Genomic DNA, 22,669 nt, shown 5'->3' with positions numbered 1-22,669 from the left:
ACTTGAGTGTCATCAGAGTAACAGTGACAATAACAGAGACACAGCTGGACGCTGACACACTTTCAATCTCAAAGACCACAGTTGGGTACCAAAATTCTTTATTTGAAGAAATGGTACAAATTAAAGAACTTAAGCGGATGTTTTGGTGCAACTTTTAGAAAAGATAAAGGCAGCCCGACATGCATGCACGGCCTCAGTGAGCGGTAAAGTCACTCGTGGCTTTGGGGAAGTCAGCTTAGCTCTCATCACTGTGTCCCAGGGTGTGCTTGTCAAAGAGATATTCCGCCAGGCCAGCTTCCGGGGCTCCCATCTTGCGGAGGTTGGTCACGAAGTCACCCAGCTCTTTGATGGACTTCACCTGCTCGTTCAGGTAATGGGTCTCAATGAAGTCACACAACTAGGAAAGAGAACATGGGAAAGTTATTGGCCAGCTCTCTCTCCCAAGCCGCATGGCAATGAGTACCTCCATTCATTCATCCCCCGTGTCTCCCATACTCACGTGGGGGTCATTTTTGTCGGTCGCCAGTTTGTGCAGTTCCAGGAGTGACTGGTTCACACTCTTCTCCAAGTGCAGTGCACACTCCATCGCATTCAGCCCGTTCTCCCAGTCATCACGGTCTGGTTTCTGAAGAGAACATTAGGTCAGTTCATCTGCAGTCTCTACCAATCAACCCGACAGTGAGCACCTCACACCTAACCACCATTCTTTGCCTTAAGTTTCCTCCGACAAGTTTTCCCCGTAACATGCTTGCTCACTGCTTTGTGTCAACTCTGGTATCAGTATAGGACTAAAAAAAGGGACAAGGGCAAAAGCCCAGCTTAGCCTCATTTTCTGAGTAAAGGTTAGCTGCTCATTTGAGGTACCCCTAGATCTCCTGCTCACCTTGATATCCTGCAGGAAGATTCGGCCGCCTCGTTGGTTCTGTAGCTTCATCAGTTTCTCAGCATGCTCCCTCTCCTCGTGAGATTGGTGGAGAAAGTACTTGGCAAAGTTCCTCAGAGCTACATCATCCCGGTCAAAGTAGCAAGACTGAAGGTAGAAAGAGTAGGTGTTATGGTTCCCAAAGCAAGGCAGCTGGAAAGACCATAGGTGGTAGGGCTATTTGCTACCCTACTCGGCCTTTTTTAAAGTACAGGGAGGAGGGAAGGACTTTGGGACTTGGCTTCAGCAAATGTCCTATGGCTCTGTATTAGTGCAGAGAAATTTTTTTGTTTCTTTTTCGAGACAGGGTTTTTCTGTGTAGTTTTGGTTCCTGTCCTGGAACTCACTATGTAGCCCAGGCTGGCCTCAAACTCAGAGATCCGCCTGCCTCTGCGCCTCCCGAGTGCTGGGATTAAAGGCGTGCGCCACTGATTAAATTTAACCTACTGACTGAGTGGGAGAGTGCTAAAGTACCCTGCACCGGGCAGCCATTTTTCTTCTCCTCCTTCACAAATCACGTAACAACCAGCTAACACAGGCTCACAGCTTTCCAGCTAGGCAGCTGACTGCTTTGTAAAATTAACACATCATGCCTGGAGACAACTGAGGGCATTGTATTAGGAGAAGATCTGATTTCCAGTTCCAGGCACTCAGGGTATTTGAACATACCAGAGAAAATGACAGCCACAGAAGCCCAGGCCTGTCTCAAATCTATTTGGAACATACTTATTTTTGGATATTTGCACAATCACAAGGCAATCAAAGGATGATTCTCACTACACTGCCCCAAACCTGCTTTTTCAGAAACAGATTAATTCGTGCACGGAAAACTACCTTGCCCAGCAATGGATGGTGGGCTTTATCCAACAACTATCCATTGCTTCTATTCCTAAGCCACAACTCTCTGATGCAAAAACCGACCCAGTACTCTGGATGCCTTGAAGGGGCAAGGTCGGGTGGCGCTGATGCCTGCACAAGGGAAGATTTCTAGAGATAATGTTTCAATACAAGTGAGGCTCTGTGATAAGCAGAGCAGAGAGGTGGAGACGGCTGCTTAAGATGGGGTCAGGGTAAGTTCACAAGAGATAAGCCTCTTTGCACTGGGTCCCAACGCTGCCATTCGACACCATGACCAAGCAGACCCGCCATACTCAAGAGGAATCGGAGCTGGATGCATACCGAAGCAGAGAAGCCTGCTGGTCACGTGATCGGAGAGGAGCGGGCAAAAGAAAAAAAATGCATCTCACTGCAAGTTTGACTGGACGGGCTGCCAATTATGCAGCCTTAAAACCTCAAGGAACAGGGGTGCGTGTAACGACGCGCCTGGTCTATGCAAGAGTCACAAGGGGCTAATAGCTCAGACTTGCCACGCCAGGGCTGCCCTGGGAGAGAGCGGGAGCAAACTCCATTTTCCAGAAGGGCGCTGGGAGGCCTGCAGCTGGCCACGCCCCAACCCGTGCCATCTGCTCCCCTAGTGGCCCCGGGGTGAAGCCGCGCCCGAGCCCGACTCCCGCCCCGCCAAAGGCCAGGCCGCGCTCACCATAGACAGATAGACGTAGGAGGCATACAGTTCCAGGTTGATCTGGCGGTTGATGGCAGCCTCTGAGTCCTGGTGGTAGTTCTGGCGCACTTGCGAGGGAGACGCGGTGGTCATGGCAGCGGCGGGGCGAGGCGCGGTGGCGACGCTGGAGCGGCGGAGCGACGAGGTTGCAAAGGGTTCTGGATCGGAGCAGCCGGCTGGGGTCGGAGGGGTCGAGCGCCGGGTTCCGTTCAAGCACTGTTGAAGCAGGAAACCGCGGCGACTCTGGGCGAGAACGTCTGGCGCAGACGGCCAGCGAGCAGTACTTATAGCGGGAGTCCGCGTCAGGCGCTTCCTGGCCAATCAGCGTCGCGGGCCGCCGAGACCCGCCTCTTCCGGTGGGCGTGTTGCCCAGACCCTCAGGCGCGGGCGGGGAGGATCTGTGTGTGTGAGCCTGCGCAATGGGCACTGAGCCTCTCTGCCAAGAGCAGTGCCTGGCAACACGCAGGCTGTTCTTGTGCCCCGGGGCGGGCGGTAGTTGGCTCCAGCCCTACTGCAGTGGCATCTGGGTCCTTGGAATCCATGGGGACAAAGGGTGCCGAGGAGGGTGATTTTCAAGTCCCATAGGACATCCCTTAGCTCAGTACGTGTTGTTAAATCGTGACAAACGTCAGGCAGTCGCTTCGTCTCACAAATAGGAAAATGGAAGCGTGGTGTTGTAGGTGGCGAACGAGTTATAAGTTGGACTGGGAAAGACCAGCTTTCTCTCCTCCAGAGTCTACGCGGAGAAGCGTAAAGGAGGAGTGGGGCATATTGGGGAGGAGGGAGTTCGGCTCTGGCCCATCATTCGGATTCAATCACTCAAAGCCTTTTGCTGGTAGCAAACATGGCTCTGTGGACAGTTGGAAAAAACAAAGGCTGAGCGAGCGGGGCGGAATGGGCGTTTCTCCTGAGAGCAGGGACAGTCTTCTACGGGGGAATCCTGGGGCCAAACGACCTAGGTTTCTGAGAAAGTCCCTGGTGATGCTTAAAATTAAGAGAGGTCTCTAGATTCGAAAAGAAAAGGAGAAGCGACTTGGTGTGTCTATTTCAAAATGGTCTCCTTTATCTTTCTCAGTAACCTTGGGTTTGTCCTTAGAGAAAAGCTGGTGGGGCTGAATGGCGGGTGACAGGTGCATGAAACCTTGGAAGGACAAGCCAACTGTGTGTGTCTGGAGCTGTGACCCAGCTTCAAAATGGGTGTGAATTCTTAGGTAGTAGAACTAGAGGTTAGCCACTGCGTCTAGCTAGGCCCTACCACTTATGTCTGCTACCCTCAGTCTAGACTTTTGACACAGGTGGGAGGCCCAGCAGAAGCTTTTCCAGATACTCAAAGCTGGAAGCCAGACTTTCAAACATTTTGTTGTTATCATTTTTGAGACTATGTTAACAAGGTTACTGTACAGCCCAGACTGGCCAGGGACTCACTATGTAACCCAGGCAGATTGGTGATTCTCCTGCCAGAGTTTCCAGAGAGCTGGGATTACATCCCCTCGCCCCTTTTAAAGTAGTGTACTGATAGTATTTGTTCTTTTGAAAGCAAATGTGTGTTGCTGAAATCAGGCAAGATTTCAATGGCACTCTAGCTACAGTATGCTGCTGAATAAATATCCTAGCGTCAAACTTCAGGAAGACAACTCTAAGACAGTGATACCGATATAAATTTGAGCCGGGTGGTGGTGGCAGTGGCGGCGGCGCAGGTGCAGGTGCACGCCTTTAATCCCAGCACTCGGGAGGCAGAGCTAGGCGGATCTCTGTGAGTTCGAGGCCAACCTGGTCTACAGAGCGAGATCCAAGACAGGCACCAAAACTAAACAGAGAAACCCTGACTCAGAAAACAAACCAACAAACAAAAGTGGAGGGAATAGCTTATGCACAGGTGTGGAAATGCTTGACCTGTTCTAGGAACCTTAAGGAAAGTGTGTTTGGCCTGGAAAGCAAAATACATGTTAGAAAGTGCTGAAAAGAATACAGTCAGATTGGTGTGCCATAAAAAGTCATTAGACTTTACACTGCAGGCAATGTGGAGATACCATATCCATTTGTTTTTAGCCACTATCAGGAAATGTGATGAATGATGGTGTGGTATGGGGGAAGGTGAAGTCAAACAGTTTCACTTACATCAGCAGCATATACTCCAAGTGCTGAGTAATAATATTAACAACAACAGGAGACAGAACAAAGCAGTTACTGTGATAAGGAGGTGTTATCTTCCTGAAGGGTCAACCTCCACATTACAATAGTCAGCTCTGAACCTGTAATTTAGCACAGTCCGAACTGTGAAAAATGCGGTGTTTCCATGGTAGGGTATGATTCTGAAATTCATATGGAGTCAGTGGACTAGCTGGTAAACATTTGAGGAAAACAAAGGCTATCAGGGAAGCTTTACTTGAGATATCTATTGTTTTATACACACATACTGTGCATATTACAATAAAGTATAGTACTGGCACAGAAAGATGAGATCAACATATAACTATGCCCATCCACATGTGTATAAGAACTTGATATAAGTTAAAGCCATGCCTTTCAAATTAGGGAAGAATGGATTTAACCAATAATGTCAACACAATTGTCATGTGGAAAAAATGAATCATTCTGTATTTAAAAATACCTTCCAGATGAATTAAAAATATAACCCTTAAAGTTGAAATCTATAGTTTTAAGAAAACTGTTAAGAAGATTATCCAAATTTGGAGTAGGGAATGTTCTTTTGAGTCTGTCAAAAGTTGGCAGGTTTGAAATGCTTAAAAATGAAAAGGACTTAGATGAAGATATTTTAAACAAGATTAACATAGAGATGGTATGTTAGGCTGGTGGTATTTATGGAAAGGATGAAGGTCAAGAGCCCAAACATATATGTACACTTGTGTAATACATGCTTTTTTCAGTCTTGGAAATAGAACCTAGGGCCTGGGGCAGACTAACCAGGCGCTCTACCACTGAAGTATTTGTGTTGCAGTCCAGTTCTTTCTTTTTATTTAAAGATGGTCTCGCTGCATTGTCTAGGCTACTCTTGAAAGCCTAGGCTCCAGAGGCCCTCTTTAATTCAGCCTCTCTAGTGCCCAGACGCCATTGTATCACTGCACCAGGTTATGCACTATCTATATTAGTCATTCCCTTTTAGAAGGACCATTTGGTTGACTTCCCTACTACTGTGGATGGAAAGCTCCAGGCAGGAAGGCATTTTTAGCACACCCAGTCCTTTGCAAGGTGCTTGTGATTTGGTGCTTGAAATTTGTCGCTTGAACAAATGAATGCGTTTTGTGTGGAGTTTGGATTTCAGTCAAACAAGAGGGTTGGGAGACAGCTGCCATGGTTTTTCATGAGAGTAGGAAACAGAAAGCAGAAGAGAAATTATGGAGAAGACAGGATGAGGTGAATGGTTGGATATTGTGTGGGTGGGGAGTGGGTACCAGGCCCCAGTTTTCAGGCCTGGGCAGCTGGGTTGCTACAGCCCTGCATGGTACAGAGAAACACAGGAGAAGCACAGTTTGGGGGAAGGCTGTTGGGAAAGAAAGGTCAGCTTGGTTTTGGACTGGATGTGCTGGGTCTCTAAGACTCCCAGGTGAACAGAAACAGTATAAAGCTAGACTCACTGAAAGGAAGTTTGGCCTGCCACATCAAATAAGTTTTATGAATCAGTATTGGCTCCATGCTTGTTAAGTACTTCAGTGGTAGTTACAGGAAACAGCACAGCGAACCAGGAACAGTGTGTTCTGTGGAAGGTCACTAAGGGAGGAGGAGGGCTTGAAGGGAAATGGGAAGTGTGTGAGCACCCTTGCTCCGGTCCGGTTCCCACCTTTTGGAAGCAGTGGGTGCCAGAACTACCATCTCCAAGCCTCCAGGTTCTGAAGCTGTGGCCGGGTCTTTGAACCTTTGTTGACTAGGCTTCCCCAACCCCCATGTTGCCTCTACTCCGCGTGACTCTGAGGAGGGAGTTTGGCTCGCTGCCCAGAACAAGCTGAACAGTGGCCTCTTAGAGCCAGAGCCACGAGCAAACACGGGCCAGAAGAAAGGCAGGCCCCTCTGTTCTGTGGAACACTAGCTTGGCCCAGAGGAGGGGGGGGGGCGTGGAGAAACCTTGTGGTGGAGGGCTGTTGTTCCATGGTGACTCAGCACTCTGCTCTTCCTGAGAGGTTGAGCTGCAAAAGTGCTTTGTCATGGAGGGGCAGGGCAGTCTGGAAGGCGGTGGTTTTGCTGTGGGAGAAAGAAAGGGGGGAGAGGGAGAGCTCCCCATTTCCCCATGGGACACAGAAGCTGGACTGAGAATAAAGAAGTCTTGATCACCCTGCCAGGCTTGCTTGATATTTTTACCAGAAAGGCAAAATACCCTTCCATCACTCATGGGGACCTCTCAGCAGATAGCGGGACTCTTTCCCTTCTGGTGATTGTCCCTGTGCAGTTACAGCTGCCGAGGACGCCACATCCAAGAAGTCTTAGACATTGGGTACATCAGGGTCCAGGGGACACTAGAGTTCACAAATCACTTTACTTTGTGGGCAGAAGGTGAGACTTCCTCAAAGAAATAGTCACCGTCTAAAAATGTGGAGCAGAGTATTGGATGGAACACCAGGGCGACCACTCAACGTCACGTGTTCATTATGTGAAATGTGGAGCAGAGTATGCAGTGGAACACCAGACAGTCACTAAACGTCATGTGATCATCAAATGTATGGTGAGTGTGTGGCCAGAGTGTGTAAATGTCGAGTGAGAAAGCAGAGTGCAAAGGAGTTCCTGCAAGTCAGTTACTGGGGAGGAACTTCAAGACTGGAAACAGGCAAAGGCCGGGCGGTAGTGGGCTGAGGACTCTCCAGGCTGAACAACCAGTGTTGCAAGAGTATGGGATTCCCTGAGAGTTGTACAGGAAATTCGGACCCTAGCAAAAGCACCACTCAGCCAGATTCTGGTACATTCTAGATGAAGCAACAGTCATTCAGAGAGGATGTCCTTAACTCATTTCTTGAAAATTCATGAGGCCATGTAGACTTAAAAGTCTAGATTCTTCTAGAATGTTAAAGGTTGGGATTCACAGCCTGGAATGTTAGAGGACAGCTGTGAATGGAAGCCCTGCCTCCCTAAAAAAAAAAAAAAAAGTAATTCATGGCTGGAAAGATGGTTGACGTGAGTTCAGTCTTGAAGAACTGAACCTATTTCTGCAGGTTGCAAACCCTTCCCACTAAATACAAAATTTAAAAAACAGTGGAGGGGCCAGGCAGCGATGGTGGTGCACGCCTTTAATCCCAGCACTCCGGAGGCAGAGGCAGGTGGATCTCAGTGAGTTTGAGGCCAGCCTGGGCTACCAAACAAGTTCCAGGAAAAGCACAAAGCTACACAGAGAAACCCTGTCTCAAAAAACAAACAACAAAAACCCAAAACAACAACAACAACAAAAAGTGTAGGGAAGGAGCAGAAATGTACATATAGTACTGTTTCTATGAAAATTAATGAAATTCTCAAAAAATTAAATAAAAAGGAAGTAGTTCAGGCCTTCCTGCCTCTGGGGAACCTTCCCAGGTTGTGTCTGGGGGAGCCACCATGGTCTCTGCCAGAGGCTATATCACTTGGACCCTGGCTGTTTGTTTGCTTGTCACCTTGTCCCCTGCCAGAGGCCTTTCAACTTCCAGCGGGTTGCGGCTTGTTAACTTCCCTCTGGTCACCCTACCTATGGAATGTCCGGTCCCTACTTTGACCTGTGTGCCCTTGGAGGCCAGGGCTCTACTCTGTCCTTCCCAGTGACCCCCTTGGATATCCACCCACATCCCAGAAGCTTCCAAAAGGCCGTCTGGCCTCTCTGAGCTCCGTGCCTGGACTGGGGTGTGGTATTTGAAGCCCAGTCTCCCCCACACTTTTCCCCATATGCATCTTTCCTCCTGGAGCCAAATTCACTGGTCGTTCAGATTCAGATTGCCCTAAATATGACATTCCAGCAAGGCAGGAGTTTTGTGAAGTTTTCATAAAAACAGAACAGATGAAAGTTGTATCAGATCTTTCCAGTATATTTGTAAGCACAGCAGAGACAATGAGTTACAGTGAAAAAGAGAAGGACCTCAGATACTGTCCCATGACTTCCTTCAGTTCTGAGTTGGGGGAAGCTATGGGGTCTGTTTGTATGTCTCAGGGATTTACCTAACACTAACGAGGTTGTTAGGCCACATTCAAAGGTGTACAATCAATGGCCACTTAAGAGGGCTAAAGATAGCTCAAGATACTCTGCAGTGAGGCTCTGGACTTGCAACATTCCAATCTTTGGGGAATCACTGAGGTTCTGGGCAGTCCACCGGCTCTAACAACAAGTGCAGCTTCCCCATGGCTGCCTTTGTTCCTAGTTCCCTCTACACCACAGTTCATGTCACAGGCCATCAGCTGTTACCTAGCCGTGTGCTATGCCTACTTTACCTAGTCAAGGCTCAGCTGGGCCCACCCTGGCCAAGTCAGGGAGGCCCAGATCAGCAAAGGTGACAGGCAGCAGCTGCATTAGTGAGAAGAGAAGAAACATGACTTCTAAGCCATGGAGGCCCAGATCAGCAAAGGTGACAGGCAGCAGCTGCATTAGTGAGAAGAGAAGAAACATGACTTCTAAGCCATGGCAAAGGCCTCAGTCTCCTGGGCCTGGAAACACCTCCTTGAGGAAATGGGAGTTCTGGATGCCTTGGTCTGTCATCAAGTAGATGCCAACCCATTCAGAGGAGGCTATGCAAATCTACGGTCAACTGCCAGCCCCCAAATAATGACACAGAGACTTATTATTAATTATGAAAAGATGGCTTTTAGCTTAGGCTTGTTCCCAACTAAAATTCCCAACTTAAATTAAACGTGTTTTTATTAATCTATGTTCTGACTCATGGCTTTTACCTCTGTCCCATCCTGTACATTCGACTTGCTTCACATCTCCTTGCCATCTCTCCACCTTTCTCCTTCCCAGAAGTCCCATCTATTTTCTCCTGCCTACTTGTTGGCTATTCAGCTTTTTATTAAACCAATCACAATGACTTATCTTCACACACTGAAACAAATATACTGCCATGAGTCAAAGTTGAGGAGTTGATGGAGGAGACCTGAGTTGGTAGTCTGGCTGTGGAGCCCAGGGGTAGGAATTCTAGATTCACTTGCAGTGGTCTGCAACAAAGGGGAATGGACACTGTTAGGGTTCTGGAGAAGTCCCACAAAAGACCACCATCCACGTGTACAATCAACACGAGCGTTTATTATCTCGAGAGTAGATACCAGCATGCTGAGGCCGAACATCCAACACAAAGACAAAATGGTGACCCCAAGGGAAGCTTGCAGGCTCTTTTATACATAGCTAAAGGAATTCTAAAGCAGTTAGGTCACCCTATCTATGATTGGCTTAAGCAAGCGGCAATCATATTAGTATGTTCCTGATTGGTTAGCAGGGACTAGGCTAGGGTTACACTTTTTCAACTTTTTACAAGTCCCAGGCTCTGTACTTATTTGGTTATTTTCTTGAGCTACTCAGGTAGGAGCTAGCTCGGTTCTGGTACCTGCAGTTCCCCTGGTCCTTGTTGGGGGCATTTGAGATTGGTCATCCATTGTTCGTGGCTCTTTGAGAAACTGCTTGCTTAGTCTCAGGAAATTGGAACTGAGGCCTGATCTCTGACAGAAGACCGAGCAGCCTGTTATGGCATCTGTTTGACCTTCTCAGACACAGAAACTCAGTAGAAGTCTAGTTGGCAGCCTGGGACATGGTGTTGCATACAAAGGACAAACCCACTGACCAAGTGGGAAGTCAACAGGTTTCACAGGTGAACAACCAGGCGATTTTCCCTCGCTGATGCAGGTCCCTTTGGTGCCATTCTAAAGAACTAGCATGTTTAGGTGGACCAGCAGATGGTCAGCAGGCAGGGATTTGAGAGTCCCATGAAAGAATCAGGATCCCAAAGGCTTCACCAGATTGTACATAAGGAGTCTCAGTCATCGTGGGGCCACACCAGTGACCCAGGATCCTTCTGCGCTGCTCATTCCAGTCTTACAAAAGCAAAGGCAGGCATTTCCTTTTTCAGATTAAAACCCCTGCAGGGCTCACTCCTGCCCCAGAGATACATTGTAACCCTTTCTCTCTGTGGACCGCTCACTCCTTGGGCCTTCTCCCTTGAAGATCCCCTCACACCTCTTTTGCTCAGCCTAGATTGCCTGCCTCTGGCCTTTATGTGAGAAAAACGACCTGGCTTTCAACAATCCTCAGCTCAGATATCCCATGTGGCTTCCTGCTCTCTAGTGTCTCCATTACCATTCCTTGCTGGAGTGCCTTGTAATCCCCAGCCCTCGCCCCTGGAAGGAGGCCTGCCCTGTTCATCATGGCAATGATTTTCCTGCTCTTCACCTCAGAACCCAGCAAAATAGCAGCCTAGGTTGCTGAGAAATACAGGTTGACTTGACCTCGGCCTTAGCTCACTGTTTACTGTGATTGAGGAGCTCAGTCACCCCACCCTTTGCCTCAGAGGTTTGGTTTTCCCCTCTTCACCTAATTAAGACCAGATCTTTCCCCTCCCACATTCGAGATACCGAGAACAGGCTGGTCTTTCTGGGGTTGGGGATTTATGGCCTGGCACAGGCCCCAGGATGTAAGGCAGGGGAGGGCGGGCAGGACCAGTTGGGCTATGGGGATAGTGGGATGTCACATGGTCACAGGCTCCACTGCTCTGAGGGCCAAGTAAGTCCCTTGGCTGCCCTGTGGATCCAGATGTTTCCTCAACTAGAGGGAACCATGGGGTGTCACAGAGGCCAGGGGAGGAAGTGAAGAACTAGGAAATCCCATGTGTCTCCTGGTGATGGACTAGAATGCTCTTGAGATCTTTGTCACTCTGTGAGTGTGGTGCTGGGCACTGAGCCAGAGAGCTTACACAGAGCTGTTGATGCCTGTGGCTGAAACTGACAACACCCCTGTTGAGAAGGCTGGGCAGACCCCAGTGCTATGGGCAGAGTCCTGTCCTCAGATGAGGAAGCTGAGGTCACTGACAGCCTGGTCTAAGCTTGTGCAGCCGGCAGGAGACAGGGCCCTGCCTGGAACTGAATCCTCACTGTGGGGAAATGTTCTAGTGGGGGGCACGTTGATGCAGCCATGATGGCAACATCCTGAAATTCATGACCTTGTCCAAAGGTGTGGAGGAAGATCCCCCATATTCTGGTTGCCTGGAGACTTCTGAAATGTCAATGTCTCTTGGTATCCACAGGAATTTGGATTTCAGCTGAGGGTGTGAATTCTAGGACCCAGTACATAATCCCCAAACCATGGATGTTCAATTCCTTTTTTCCCTTTTTGAGAGGGTCTCAAGTATCCCAGACTGGTCTTTCTATGTAGCCAAGAGTGATCTGAACTTCTGTCCCTCTGTGTCTACCTCTTGAATACTAAGATTGAAGGCATGTGCCACCAAATGTGGTTTTATGCAGTGCTGGAGTTAGACCCTGGATTTTATGAATGTAAGGCAAGCTCTCTACCAACTGAGGTACTCCAGCCTCAAATCTAATACATTAAATGGCGTAGTGTCTGTACATAATCTACACACATCTTGCCATATTTTCTCTGTATGTGTGTTTGTGTATGTGTGCACATGTGTGTAGATGCATGAGTGCATATGTGTGCATACATGTGGAAGGCCGACCTTCATTGGGTATCTTTATCATGCTCCACTTTACTTTTTGAGACAAGGTCTCACTGAACCTAGAGTTCCCCAGTTTGGTTAGACTGCTTAGTGAGCTCTAGGGGTCTGCTGTCTGCCCCTGCAGCACGGGGCTTATAGAACTCCACTATGCCTGGAGTTTCACATGGGTGCTGGGGATGCAACTTACATCCTCATATTTGCTTGGCAGACAATTCAGTTTATCCATTGGGCCATCTCTTCATTCCACCTCTTTTTAGAAAGTTTAAAATATAGTGACATCATTTACCCTCTCCTCCCTCCAACCCCTTTCTTGTCCGTCCGTCCCCACCCCCCCCCACGCCATCCCTCTCTGAGGGGATCCCTGCTGGTATCATACAGGGAAGTGAACCATTTGAAGAGATGAGAATGAAAACCCAGTGCAGATTGACTTCATCAATCTGGATCAGACTTCGGGGAATCTAATACCATTGTCAGCATATTTAAAACACAGTATAAATTGGAAAAGGTTTCCAGGCAACAATCAGTCCAATTCCAGATGCACAATAAAGCTTACGGTGTGACTACATAGAGACTCCTTTACAAAGTGCATGTGACCGTGAGGGTGGGCTCTAGAGCTAAGAGACCTGGAATCTAGTGTGATCTCTGACCAGTAGCACAGAGGTCAGCAGGCCACAAAATACTCATGACATCTCTCCTAAGGTGGGTAATGGTCTAGGGAGGGAAGAGTCTGGGATAATCATTCTGGTGAATTAGGGTGAGGTCTGTCCCTACAGATAGCAAAAAACAGTCACTCAGTCGTTAACAACCTCCACTGTCAGCTTTCTGGATGGAATACAGGCATTTGATTTTATCTCCTCCACTGAGGAGACACCTCTGTGTGATTAACATTCCTGATTCTCTTAGTGCTTCTCTGTGAGAACAAGGACCTCCGTGTCCCCAACACCTCTCAACATTATGGCTCTTTTTCTCTATTATTCAATATTAGTCACTGGACCAGCTTCGAAAGTCTTGGGGTCAGAATCTGCCACTCCCAAGCTCACTGTGACGGTACCAACGGCAAAGCCATTGGATTTGCTATAAGGGGTTGCTTTCCAAATTAATTAGGGATTTGATTCCTAATTGAAGTTTGCTTGTTGGTAGAGTTTTGTGATTCACTGCACATCCATCCCACAGCCCCCAGAATTTCAGTTTGTAGTCTAGGCTGGCTTGAACTCCTGATCCTCCTACCTTAGCGAGTGTTGGGGTTACATGGTCCTTTTCAATATTTATTTATTTATTTATTTTTAAATGTGTGTTCCATGATGCTTGTGTAGAGGTCAGAGGACAACTTTTGGGAGCCATTTCTCTCCTCTCCCTTATGCAGGGTGTTTCTTTTTTCTTTCTTCCTTTCTTTTTGTCATTTTGTTTTGTTTTTGAGACAGGGTTTCTCTGAGCAAGACTAGCTGTCCTGGAACTTGCTCTGCAGACCAGGCCAGCCTCAAACTCACAGAGATCCTCTGCCAGCCCCTACCTCCCGAATGCTGGGATTAAAGGTAACCAGCAGCAGGGTGTTTCTGGGTATTTCTTGTTGTTTGCTATTGCTTCGAATTCAGACTAGCTGAACCAAGAGCTTCTGGTAGATTCTTTCGTCTCTGCTTGTCATCTTGACTAGGAGAGTGGGATTACAGACGTGCACCATTGCATCTAGCTTTTCTTTCTTTCTCTCTCTCCTCTCTCTCTCTCTCTCTCTCTCTCTCTCTTTCTTTCACATGGCCCCCAGGGATGGCATTTAGGTCGTTAGGTGCTGGATTAAAGGTATGCGTCACCACCGCCCAGCCAACAATTGATTTTTTTCCTAAGAATTGCTAACAGTGTGGACTGATCACTATTTCGACATATACGTTCAAGGTATTTGGAGAGTAACCTTGCCGGGCGTTGGTGGTGCATGCCTTTAATCCTAGCACTTAGGAGGCAGAGCCAGGCAGATCTCTGTGAGTTCGAGGCCAGCCTGGTCTACAAAGCTAGTTCCAGGAAAGGCGCAAAGCTACACAGAGAAACCCTGTCTCAAAAAAAAACCACAAAGAGAGAGAGAGAGAGAGAGAGAGAGAGAGAGAGAATAACCTTAGGAAAGCCTTCCTTCCCTCAGGCCCATCTGTTTCTTCTCCTTTTAGCGCTGGAATCAGATATCTCCCTTAGCCACATTCAAAGACTAACAGGAATAACAGTCCAAACCACCACATGCTAGTCTCTTGATTTAAGGTAAATTCCACACAGAGACACCGCCTAGGTCAGGTGGACCTTAAGTAATAGCTTTGCACAATTTACCTTGGACCCTCCTTATCTTACAGCTTTGCTAACTTTATAGACTTCTAACTCCTTACCTAACCACTTCTAGGAATATTTAAATAATCTAATGCGCTGACAGCTATGCACAGCCAGACCTCCAATTCAAGCCTCCCTGTAATTATCGTCATTGGCAGCACCCGGCCAGGTCCATCCCCAGAGGGAGACAAGTACCTTATCAGAGATACTTCTGCATTAAGAACAGACCCTAGCATCAAGACTACCTGTTTGAGAAGGCCTGGCGGATGTGCCAATTAAGCTTAACCTTCTCCTTTCCAAAGTCTTATCTCTAGTTCCAGATCTCCCTTTAACTATCACCAGAGGCATCTAGCTGTACACAGGTTGCCTAGCAACTGAGCACACTTTCTCCCATCCTGCAGAAAAATGGCAGATAGCTTGGAGAGATAAGGGTCAAAGTAATAAAGAGGCAGTTTTATTTTCAGAGAGAGATGGAACTTAGAGGTGTGAGGAGACAGAGAGGAAGAGAGGAGTGAAGAGCTTGAGGACGGAGAACTGAGAGGGAGAAGGAGGATTTTGACCAGAGAGAACGTGTAGACGAGATGGAAGATGAGGAAGAACCAGATGGGGAAGCACTAGCTGGGTAAGAACGAGATGAGAAGGAACTAGATGAGGCAGAATAAGACGAGAGAATTAGGACAGAACTTAGAGGAAGCCGTAGATAAAGGTAGAGAGAAATCAGGCAAGAAAGGAGCTAGGCGCGAGAACAGAACTGAAGCTGTGTAGACAGGATGTTATCTCAGGAATAAAGCAAGTGGACTAAGAGCTCGGTGTACTTCATTTCCCCAAAATAATTCTCGCCGTTTGTAGTTCCTCTCCTGAGCACCTGGGAAGTATAATATTAAGGCTGGTCCCTTTAATATTGTACAAGAGACCAAGCCTGGCTCTTCAGCCCTCCAGGGTACTCTGCAGGCTTGACTATTTCCCCCAGAGGCTGGGGACCTCTTGTCAGTCACAGTGGAGCAATACCATATCAGAGAGCTATAAGGTCTCCCTAAGGAGTTCATGGCCTCTCATTCCTGTGTAGGAGCTGAGGTCTGTACAATCTGTCAGAGTCTGGCATCTCTGAAATGGAAATACATCACACCTAGGAGAGTTTGGGGTGAGCTGTTATGAAATCCATTAATACCAGCTTCCAGGCAGGACCCTAGACCCATCCCCTGCTTCCTCCGCAGAGGACATCTTGTCTGAGGCTTGTGACTTCAGTGAAACCCAGGAGAAGCTTCCTTAGAGACTGGCATCTTTCATGGTCTCTTTCCCATCTGGTTTTAGAGGTATGAATGTTATTCTAACCCCTTTGAACATCTCCACCCTCTTTTAATTTCCTAGAATTAATTGGAAGCAAATAGCTCTAATCTCCTCACCACACACTTGCTCCCGTGCCCACCTCATTCTCCAGTGCTGTGTGTGAGTACATGGCACACACTCACCCCCTGTCCACCTCATTCTCCAGTGCTCTGTGTGAGTACATGGCACACACTCACCCCCTGTCCACCTCATTCTCCAGTGCTCTGTGTGAGTACATGGTACACACTCACCCCCCCCCCCCATTCATCTGATTCTCCAGTGCTCTGTGTGAGTACATGGCACACACTCACCTCCATTTCCACCTCATTCTCCAGGGCTCTGTGTGAGTACATGGTACACACTCACCCACCCACCCTCACCCCCACCCCCATTCACCTGATTCTCCAGTGCTCTGTGTGAGTACATGGCACACACTCACCCCCCCCCCCCTGTTCACCTGATTCTCCAGTGCTCTGTGTGAGTACATGGCACACACTCACACACACCCCCATCCACCTGATTCTCCAGTGCTGTGTGTGAGTACATAGTACACGCGCACCCCCTGTCCACCTGATTCTCCAGTGCTGTGTATGAGTACGTGTGTGGTACACACTCACCCCCTGTCCACCTGATTCTCCAGTGCTGGGGGGGGGGTAGTGGTTGTACAGGTGAGGAGAATCTATTTTTTTTTCCCCCTTTCTTCTGTGATTTCTGGTTTCTCCAGATCCTTATCTACTTCCCGACATCCACCTCTCTTTCTAGATTCTACATCTAAATTTTTCTCTGGTGAACTGTTTCCTCCCTTCTGCTTCCGCTATGTACTAGAATTAGAACTGCCCACCCCCACCCCACCCTCAGCCATAGTCATGCTTTCTGTTACTTGGGATAAAAATTCCAATCAAATTATTTTTGTTGTTGTAGTTTCTTTTGGGTTAGTGTCTCATGTACCCCAGGATAGCCTTGAACTCACTGTATGGTTGAGGCTGACCTTAAACTCCTCACCCCCCTGCCTCTACATGGAGCTATATGTGGGAGCCCCCTCACCCAGCTTCAGTAGGCTTACCATTTAAATTACCTAAATGGCAACTGACTCCTTCTTAGGTCAAGCCTGGATGGAGCGTTTGAGACTAATTTAAGACTTATCCTGTCATTTAGCTAACAGTTTGTTTATTCATTTTTGGAGACAGGGTTTTGCTGTGGATATTGCTCTGTATAAATAAAATGCTGATTGGCCAGTAGCCAGGCAGGAAGTATAGGTGGGACAAGCAGAGAAGAGAATTCTGGGAACAGGCAGGCTGAGTCAGGAGAAACTGCCAGCCGCCGCCATGAGTACCAACATGTAAGATAGAAGAACTAGATCACAAGAAGCCTGCCAAGGCCATACAGTTTGTAAGCAATATAAGTCTCTGTGCGTTTACTCTGTTGGGTTTGAGCAGCTGTGGGACTGGCGGGTGAGAGAGATTTGTCCTGACCGTGGGCCAGGCAGGACTGGAGAAAACTTCAACATCAGGTTCTCATGTATCCCACGACAGCTTTGAGCCTGTTATGTAACTTAGGACGGCCTTGAGCACGTGACACCAAGTTCAGCTTGTGTGTGCTGAGCACTCTACCTACTAAGCCACATTCCTTGCCTCTCAACTAAAAATGGTTTAAAGATTAAAAACATCTTTAGGTGTGTGGGTGACTATATGTGTTGGGCGGGGGGTGGGGGGTGGGGGAGTTAGGGGGGATGGGTGTCTTTGGAGTCCAGAAGAGGTGTTGGCTCACCTGGAGCTGGAGTTGTGGGTAGTTGTGAGCCACCTAATTCAGGAACTCTGGTCATGGAAGAGCAGTAGGCCTTCTTAACCACAGAGCTGTCCCTCCAGCCTGCAACTAATGTTTTTTTTTTTGTTTTTTTGGGGTTTTTTTTTGGGGGGGGGTTTCAAGACAGGGTTTCTCTATGTAGCTTTGTGCCTTTCCTGGGATTCACTTGGTAGCCCCGGCTGGCCTCTAACTCACAGAGATCCACTTGTCTCTGCCTCCTAAGTGCTGGGATTAAAGGCATGCGCCACCACCGCCCAGCAGCTAATGTTTTAAAGTCACATTTTGTGCCTGACCTGATGACACAGGCCTGTGACCTCAGCTACTTGTGAGAATCGAAAGTTCAAGATCTTCCAGGGCTACAGAGTGATTCAGGGCTAGCCTGTGAAACTTAGGGAGACCCTGTTTCAAATTAGCAACAAAACATTTAAAAAAGACAGAGGCTGTAAGTCTGTGGTGGAGATTGTGCCTAGAATGTGATTAGCTCTGATTTCAACTCCCAACACAGGACAAAAGGAAAGAGTTAGATGGAGGAAAACCAGAACTGTGCCTTCTGACACCTGAGCCAGCTGCATTTCGCTGTAGTCTGTCAAAGCCTGTCAGGGTGTTTATACACAGTTCAAAAAGCATGTAAAAGCAGAGGGATAATGTCCCGATCTTTGGTTTCCTGAGCTGGGGGGCAGAGGGGTGCAGAGGGAAGGAGAGAAGAGGAGAAAGGGGAGGCAAGAACTGAAAATCCAGGGATATGGCACAGTTCTCAGGACACTTAGCACACAGTGTCACACACCAAGTACACTGTGGTCAATGAAGGATCGCTCAGATGGCAGTGGTCCTGCATTCCTATGACCTGGTGACGTTTACTTACTTGCGCATGTGTGGCCATGCCGGTGTAAACAGAGCGACCACGCTGACATTTGTCTAAAAGCACAACACATGCAATTATGTGTCATACTTGGTCAGAAATGTCTCTGTTCCTGGTTTAGCTCATTTACTTTGGCATATTTCTTTTAGTCTGTTCCTTCTACATGAGAAACAAAATGGAAAACCAAGTTCACTGTCAAACAATACGCCAGGTTATTCGGGCAGCAGCCTCACCCGCTTCACGTTTACCGTGTCTCTTTATAGCAGGAGAGAAGGACTGAAAATGGATGATATAACAAGTCATTCCTTCAGCAACTGTCTGGTAGTGCGCTGTGCTGAGCCATCAGGGAAACAAACAAGGTTTCGGCTGCCCTCGGGACCTCTCAGCCCTGGCTAACACACACTCTTCCCAAATGTTTTCATAACCACCTTGCCTGCCACACCTGCTTGTGCCAGGGTTGCTGTGGACCCAGGTGGCTATCTCCCCGGTGTAACCTCTGAGCCAGAAAGCAGCAATTAGCTACCGCAAATGGAGTCTGATAAAGGACCAGCTAGAAGTGGTTAGGGCAAATTCCAAACGCACAGGGCATCTATAACCATTAGTCAAACTCAGAGGACAGGAGAGCTGGGACCAGGTCATTTAGAGACTCTGCTGAGGTGCCCTGTCCTGCCCTGCTGCCCTGTTTCCTCATGATGCCAGTCCCACAGCTGACCTCACTCACCCCTCAGACAGTTGCTACTTAGCAGCTGCCTCTGAGTCCAGGCACAGATGTCTGACAGGTGGCAGGGCAGGCACATGAGGTCTCATTCCCTGGCATCCTTTCTCCAGGTCTCATGAGTCCCGTAAGTCATCTACATCAGTCCCTGCTGTGCCCCACATGTCCAGTGTGGCCCCATCTCTGTTGCTTTAAGTCTTTCTATCTTAAAACTGCACCTTGTTTTTATTAATTGTGGGGTCTATGTGTGTAGTGGGGGTGGTGGCAGTGGCGGGGGGGGGGGGGCAGTGGGGCACAACTCTGAGCACTGGAGATAAGGTTTCTCCCCGAACCCAAAGCTCACAGTTTCACCTAGGCTGGCCAGCTAACGAGCTCCTGGGGTCTGCCTGTCTCTGCCCCTCAAATGCTGGCGCTACAGGAATGCAAGGCCATGCTCAGCTCAGTGCCAGGCCCTCACGCTTGCACAGCAAGTGCTCCTATCCACCAAGTCATTGTCCCTGTCCCCTCAAACTGTTCCCTTCTATCCATCAGAGGCCTATCCTTTCTCCAAACTCTGGTTTAAGTGCGCAGCTGCCAGCTCTGGAGCGGTTTCTTTCTCTCAGTTCTCCTGCTAACAACCTCTCCTCCAGCCTTCGCTGAGTGACAGGGATGCTGAGTCTTTTCACCTCCAATACACAGAGCTTACTCTTTTGGGGGGCCACCGCCCAGCTCCCAAATAAATCACACACAGAGGCTTATTCTTCATTATAAATGCCTGGCCTTACCTTGGCTTGTTTCTTGCCAGGTTTTCTTTTAACTTATCCCATCTATCTTTGGCCTTAGGGGCTTTTATCTTTCTCTATTCCTGTATACCTTTTCTTTCCTTCTTACTCCGTGTCTGGCTCTGTAGCTGGGTGGCTGGCCCCTAGCATCCTCTTCCTCCCTCTCTCGTTCCTTGATCTCTCCTCCTCCCCCCAGGTTTCTCCTGTATATTCTCTCTGCCTGTCAGCCCCGCTATCCTTTCTCCTGCCCACTATTGTCTGTTCAGCTTTTTATTAGACCATCAGGTGTTTTAGACAGGCACAGTCACACAGCTTCACAGAGTTAAACAAATGCAACGTAAACAAAAATAACATACCTTAAAATAATATCCTACAACACAAACATGAAAGGCTCAGAGGAGAAGGCAGAGTTAGGGCTTGGCTTTCCTCCCCTTTATTTTCTAAATAATTTGGTTTTCTAGAATCTGCTTTAACAGTCAGCTATTATTACTAAAATGAAGAAACTGAGGAAATTAACTTAAAAAGAAGTCTTTATTGCTGATGGGACTGGAGACTACATTACAAGATTGCATGACACCGTTGTTTTTAGTCGGGTGATGGTAGTACATTAATGGTGGGAGCACATGGACATGACCTCAAGCCAGGAAGAGGAAGCCAGTAAGGCATTACAGTAGTCTGTGAGGGCATGTTCCTAATGCCCAAGAACTTCCCACTAGGTCCCACTTCCTCCAGGTCCTGCTGCTTCCCAAAGAACACCGCCCTGGGGACCAAGACTGGCACAGAGAGGACACTCATCTGAACCATAGTACCCACCAAAATCAGTCAATAAGGTGTCTTGTTTTTGAGGCGGGGTCTCATGTGTCCCAGGCTAGCCTCAAACTCGCTGTGTAGCTGAGAATGACCCTGTGCTTCTGACCATCTTGCCTCTACCTCATGAGTGCTAGGATTGCAGATATGTACCATGTTCAGTTTTCAGTTTAAAAAATTATTATGAAGGGGCTAGAGAGATAGCAGAACCATTGAGAGCACTTGCTGTTCTTAAAAAAAATGGAAGTTTCGTTCCCAGCACTCATGTAGATAGTTCATAACTAGTCTGTAATGCCAGCCCTAGGGAATCTAGTGTCACATTTTGCCCTCTGTCATACAGTCACACACATGAGGGGGGGCAGTTGAGAGACACAGACACTGAGAGATATTATAAATAAATGCTATAAAAATAAATGTTAAAATCATTACACAGCCTGGCTTTTAGTGTATTCATGTGTTTCTGGAGCTCCAGACATTAGCTGTGCTGATTCTCAAAGGGTCTCAACTTTGATCTAGGGACAGCCTGAGTCCTTTTGACATGACTTCTCAATTAGAAGTCTAGTACAAGCTCTTTCCATTCTGTTCATTCTCCTCTATTCCATTCTACCCTACCCTACCCTACCCTATCCTACCCTACCCTATCCTACCCTACCCTATCCTACCCTACCCTACCCTACCCTACCCTACCCTACCCTACCCTACCCTACCCTACCCTACCCTACCCTACCCTACCCTATCCTACCCTACCCTACCCTATCCTACCCTACCCTATTCTATCCTACCCTACTCTATCCTATCCTACCCTACCCTATTCTATCCTACCCTACTCTATCCTACCCTATTCTACCCTACCCTACCCTATCCTACCCTACCCTACCCTATCCTACCCTACCCTACCCTATCCTACCCTACCCTATCCTATCCTACCCTATCCTATCCTACCCTACCCTACCCTACCCTATCCTATCCTACCCTACCCTACCCTATTCTATCCTATTCCATTGTAAATGGCATTTAGAGGCCACCATGGGGCACTAGATGTGCACATGTTATTGGTGTTGCTCAAAAAACACTAGGTCTTTTCAGAGAGTGCAAGTAAAGCTTTTAATATTTATTTATTTGGTGGCTGAGGAGATGACTCAGTGTGTAAGATGGAGGACACATGAGTGTGAGGACTGAGCTCAAATTCCTAGCACCTATGTTAATTCAGAGTTGGTGGGGCAGCCTGTTTGTAATCCCAGCACCAGGGAGGCAGAGAGGCAGGAAATTCTGAAGCAAGCTGGCTAACTAGCAGAATAGGCAAGCTCCTGGTTCAGAGAGAGCCCCTGCCTCAATCTGTAAGGTGGAGAGTGGTATTTACATAACATAAAGATACGTACTGTTAGCCTCTGGCCTCCACATGCACCCATACACTAGTGTATAGTCGAAAGTTTTCTCCATCCTGCCCAGCCCCAAGGTCCTGAAGCTGCTTATAAAATAATCACTCAGAGGCTTTTACTATTATTTACAAACTGTGTGGCCTATGGCAGGCCTCTTGCCAGCTAGCTCTTATATCTTAAATTAACCCCTTCTTTCTTTCTTTCTTTTTTTCTTTTTTTTTTTTTTTTTTTTTGGTTTTTCAAGACAGGATTTCTCTGTGTAGCTTTGTGCCTTTCCTGGAACTCACTCTGTAGCCCAGGTTGGCCTCAGACTCCCAGGGATCCACCTGGCTCTGCCTCCCGAGTGCTGGGATTAAAGGTGTGCACCACCACTGCCCAGCAAACTAACCCATTTCTATTAATCTATGTTTTCCAGGTGTTCTGTGGCTTTACTGGTCTGCTGGCATGTTGCTTCTCCTTCGGCAGCAGCTAGCATCTCCCTGGACTCTACCTCACTCCTTCCTTTCTCTCTCTTTGGATTTTCTGCCTGCCTCTAAACTGTCTTGCCACAGGCCAAAGAACACATTCAGACACTCGTAAGTAACTCATGGGCACCACATACACACTCAAAGAATT

General features: G+C 47.9%; 1 protein-coding gene across 1 annotated transcript; it reads right to left on the bottom strand.

Annotated features, from left to right (window-relative positions):
• Positions 1 to 81: 81 nt before the first annotated feature.
• Fth1 (ferritin heavy chain 1) lies at positions 82 to 3,083 on the bottom strand. Its single transcript, XM_036189963.1, has 4 exons — positions 2,463 to 3,083; positions 884 to 1,030; positions 500 to 625; positions 82 to 397 (listed from the first exon to the last, which is right to left on the bottom strand). The coding sequence occupies exons 1-4, from the start codon at positions 2,574 to 2,576 to the stop codon at positions 236 to 238; spliced, it is 549 nt and encodes a 182-aa protein (XP_036045856.1). The 5' UTR covers positions 2,577 to 3,083; the 3' UTR covers positions 82 to 235.
• Positions 3,084 to 22,669: the final 19,586 nt, after the last annotated feature.

This window comes from Onychomys torridus, chromosome 1 (assembly GCF_903995425.1).
Source record: "Onychomys torridus chromosome 1, mOncTor1.1, whole genome shotgun sequence".
Lineage (NCBI taxonomy): Eukaryota > Metazoa > Chordata > Mammalia > Rodentia > Cricetidae > Onychomys > Onychomys torridus.
Note: the sequence above shows the minus strand (reverse complement) of the source record. Positions and strands in the feature narration are given on the sequence as shown.

Bases quoted from the DNA above. Each gene is read 5' to 3' on its own strand.
- Fth1 (XM_036189963.1), bottom strand. From the start codon at position 2,576: ATGACCACCGCGTCTCCCTCGCAAGTGCGCCAGAACTACCACCAGGAC. The intron at 1,031-2,462 runs GTGAGCGCGGCC...TTCTACCTTCAG, and splicing joins CCTACGTCTATCTGTCTATG to TCTTGCTACTTTGACCGGGA. The intron at 398-499 runs GTGAGTATGGGA...TCTCTTTCCTAG, and splicing joins CCGACAAAAATGACCCCCAC to TTGTGTGACTTCATTGAGAC.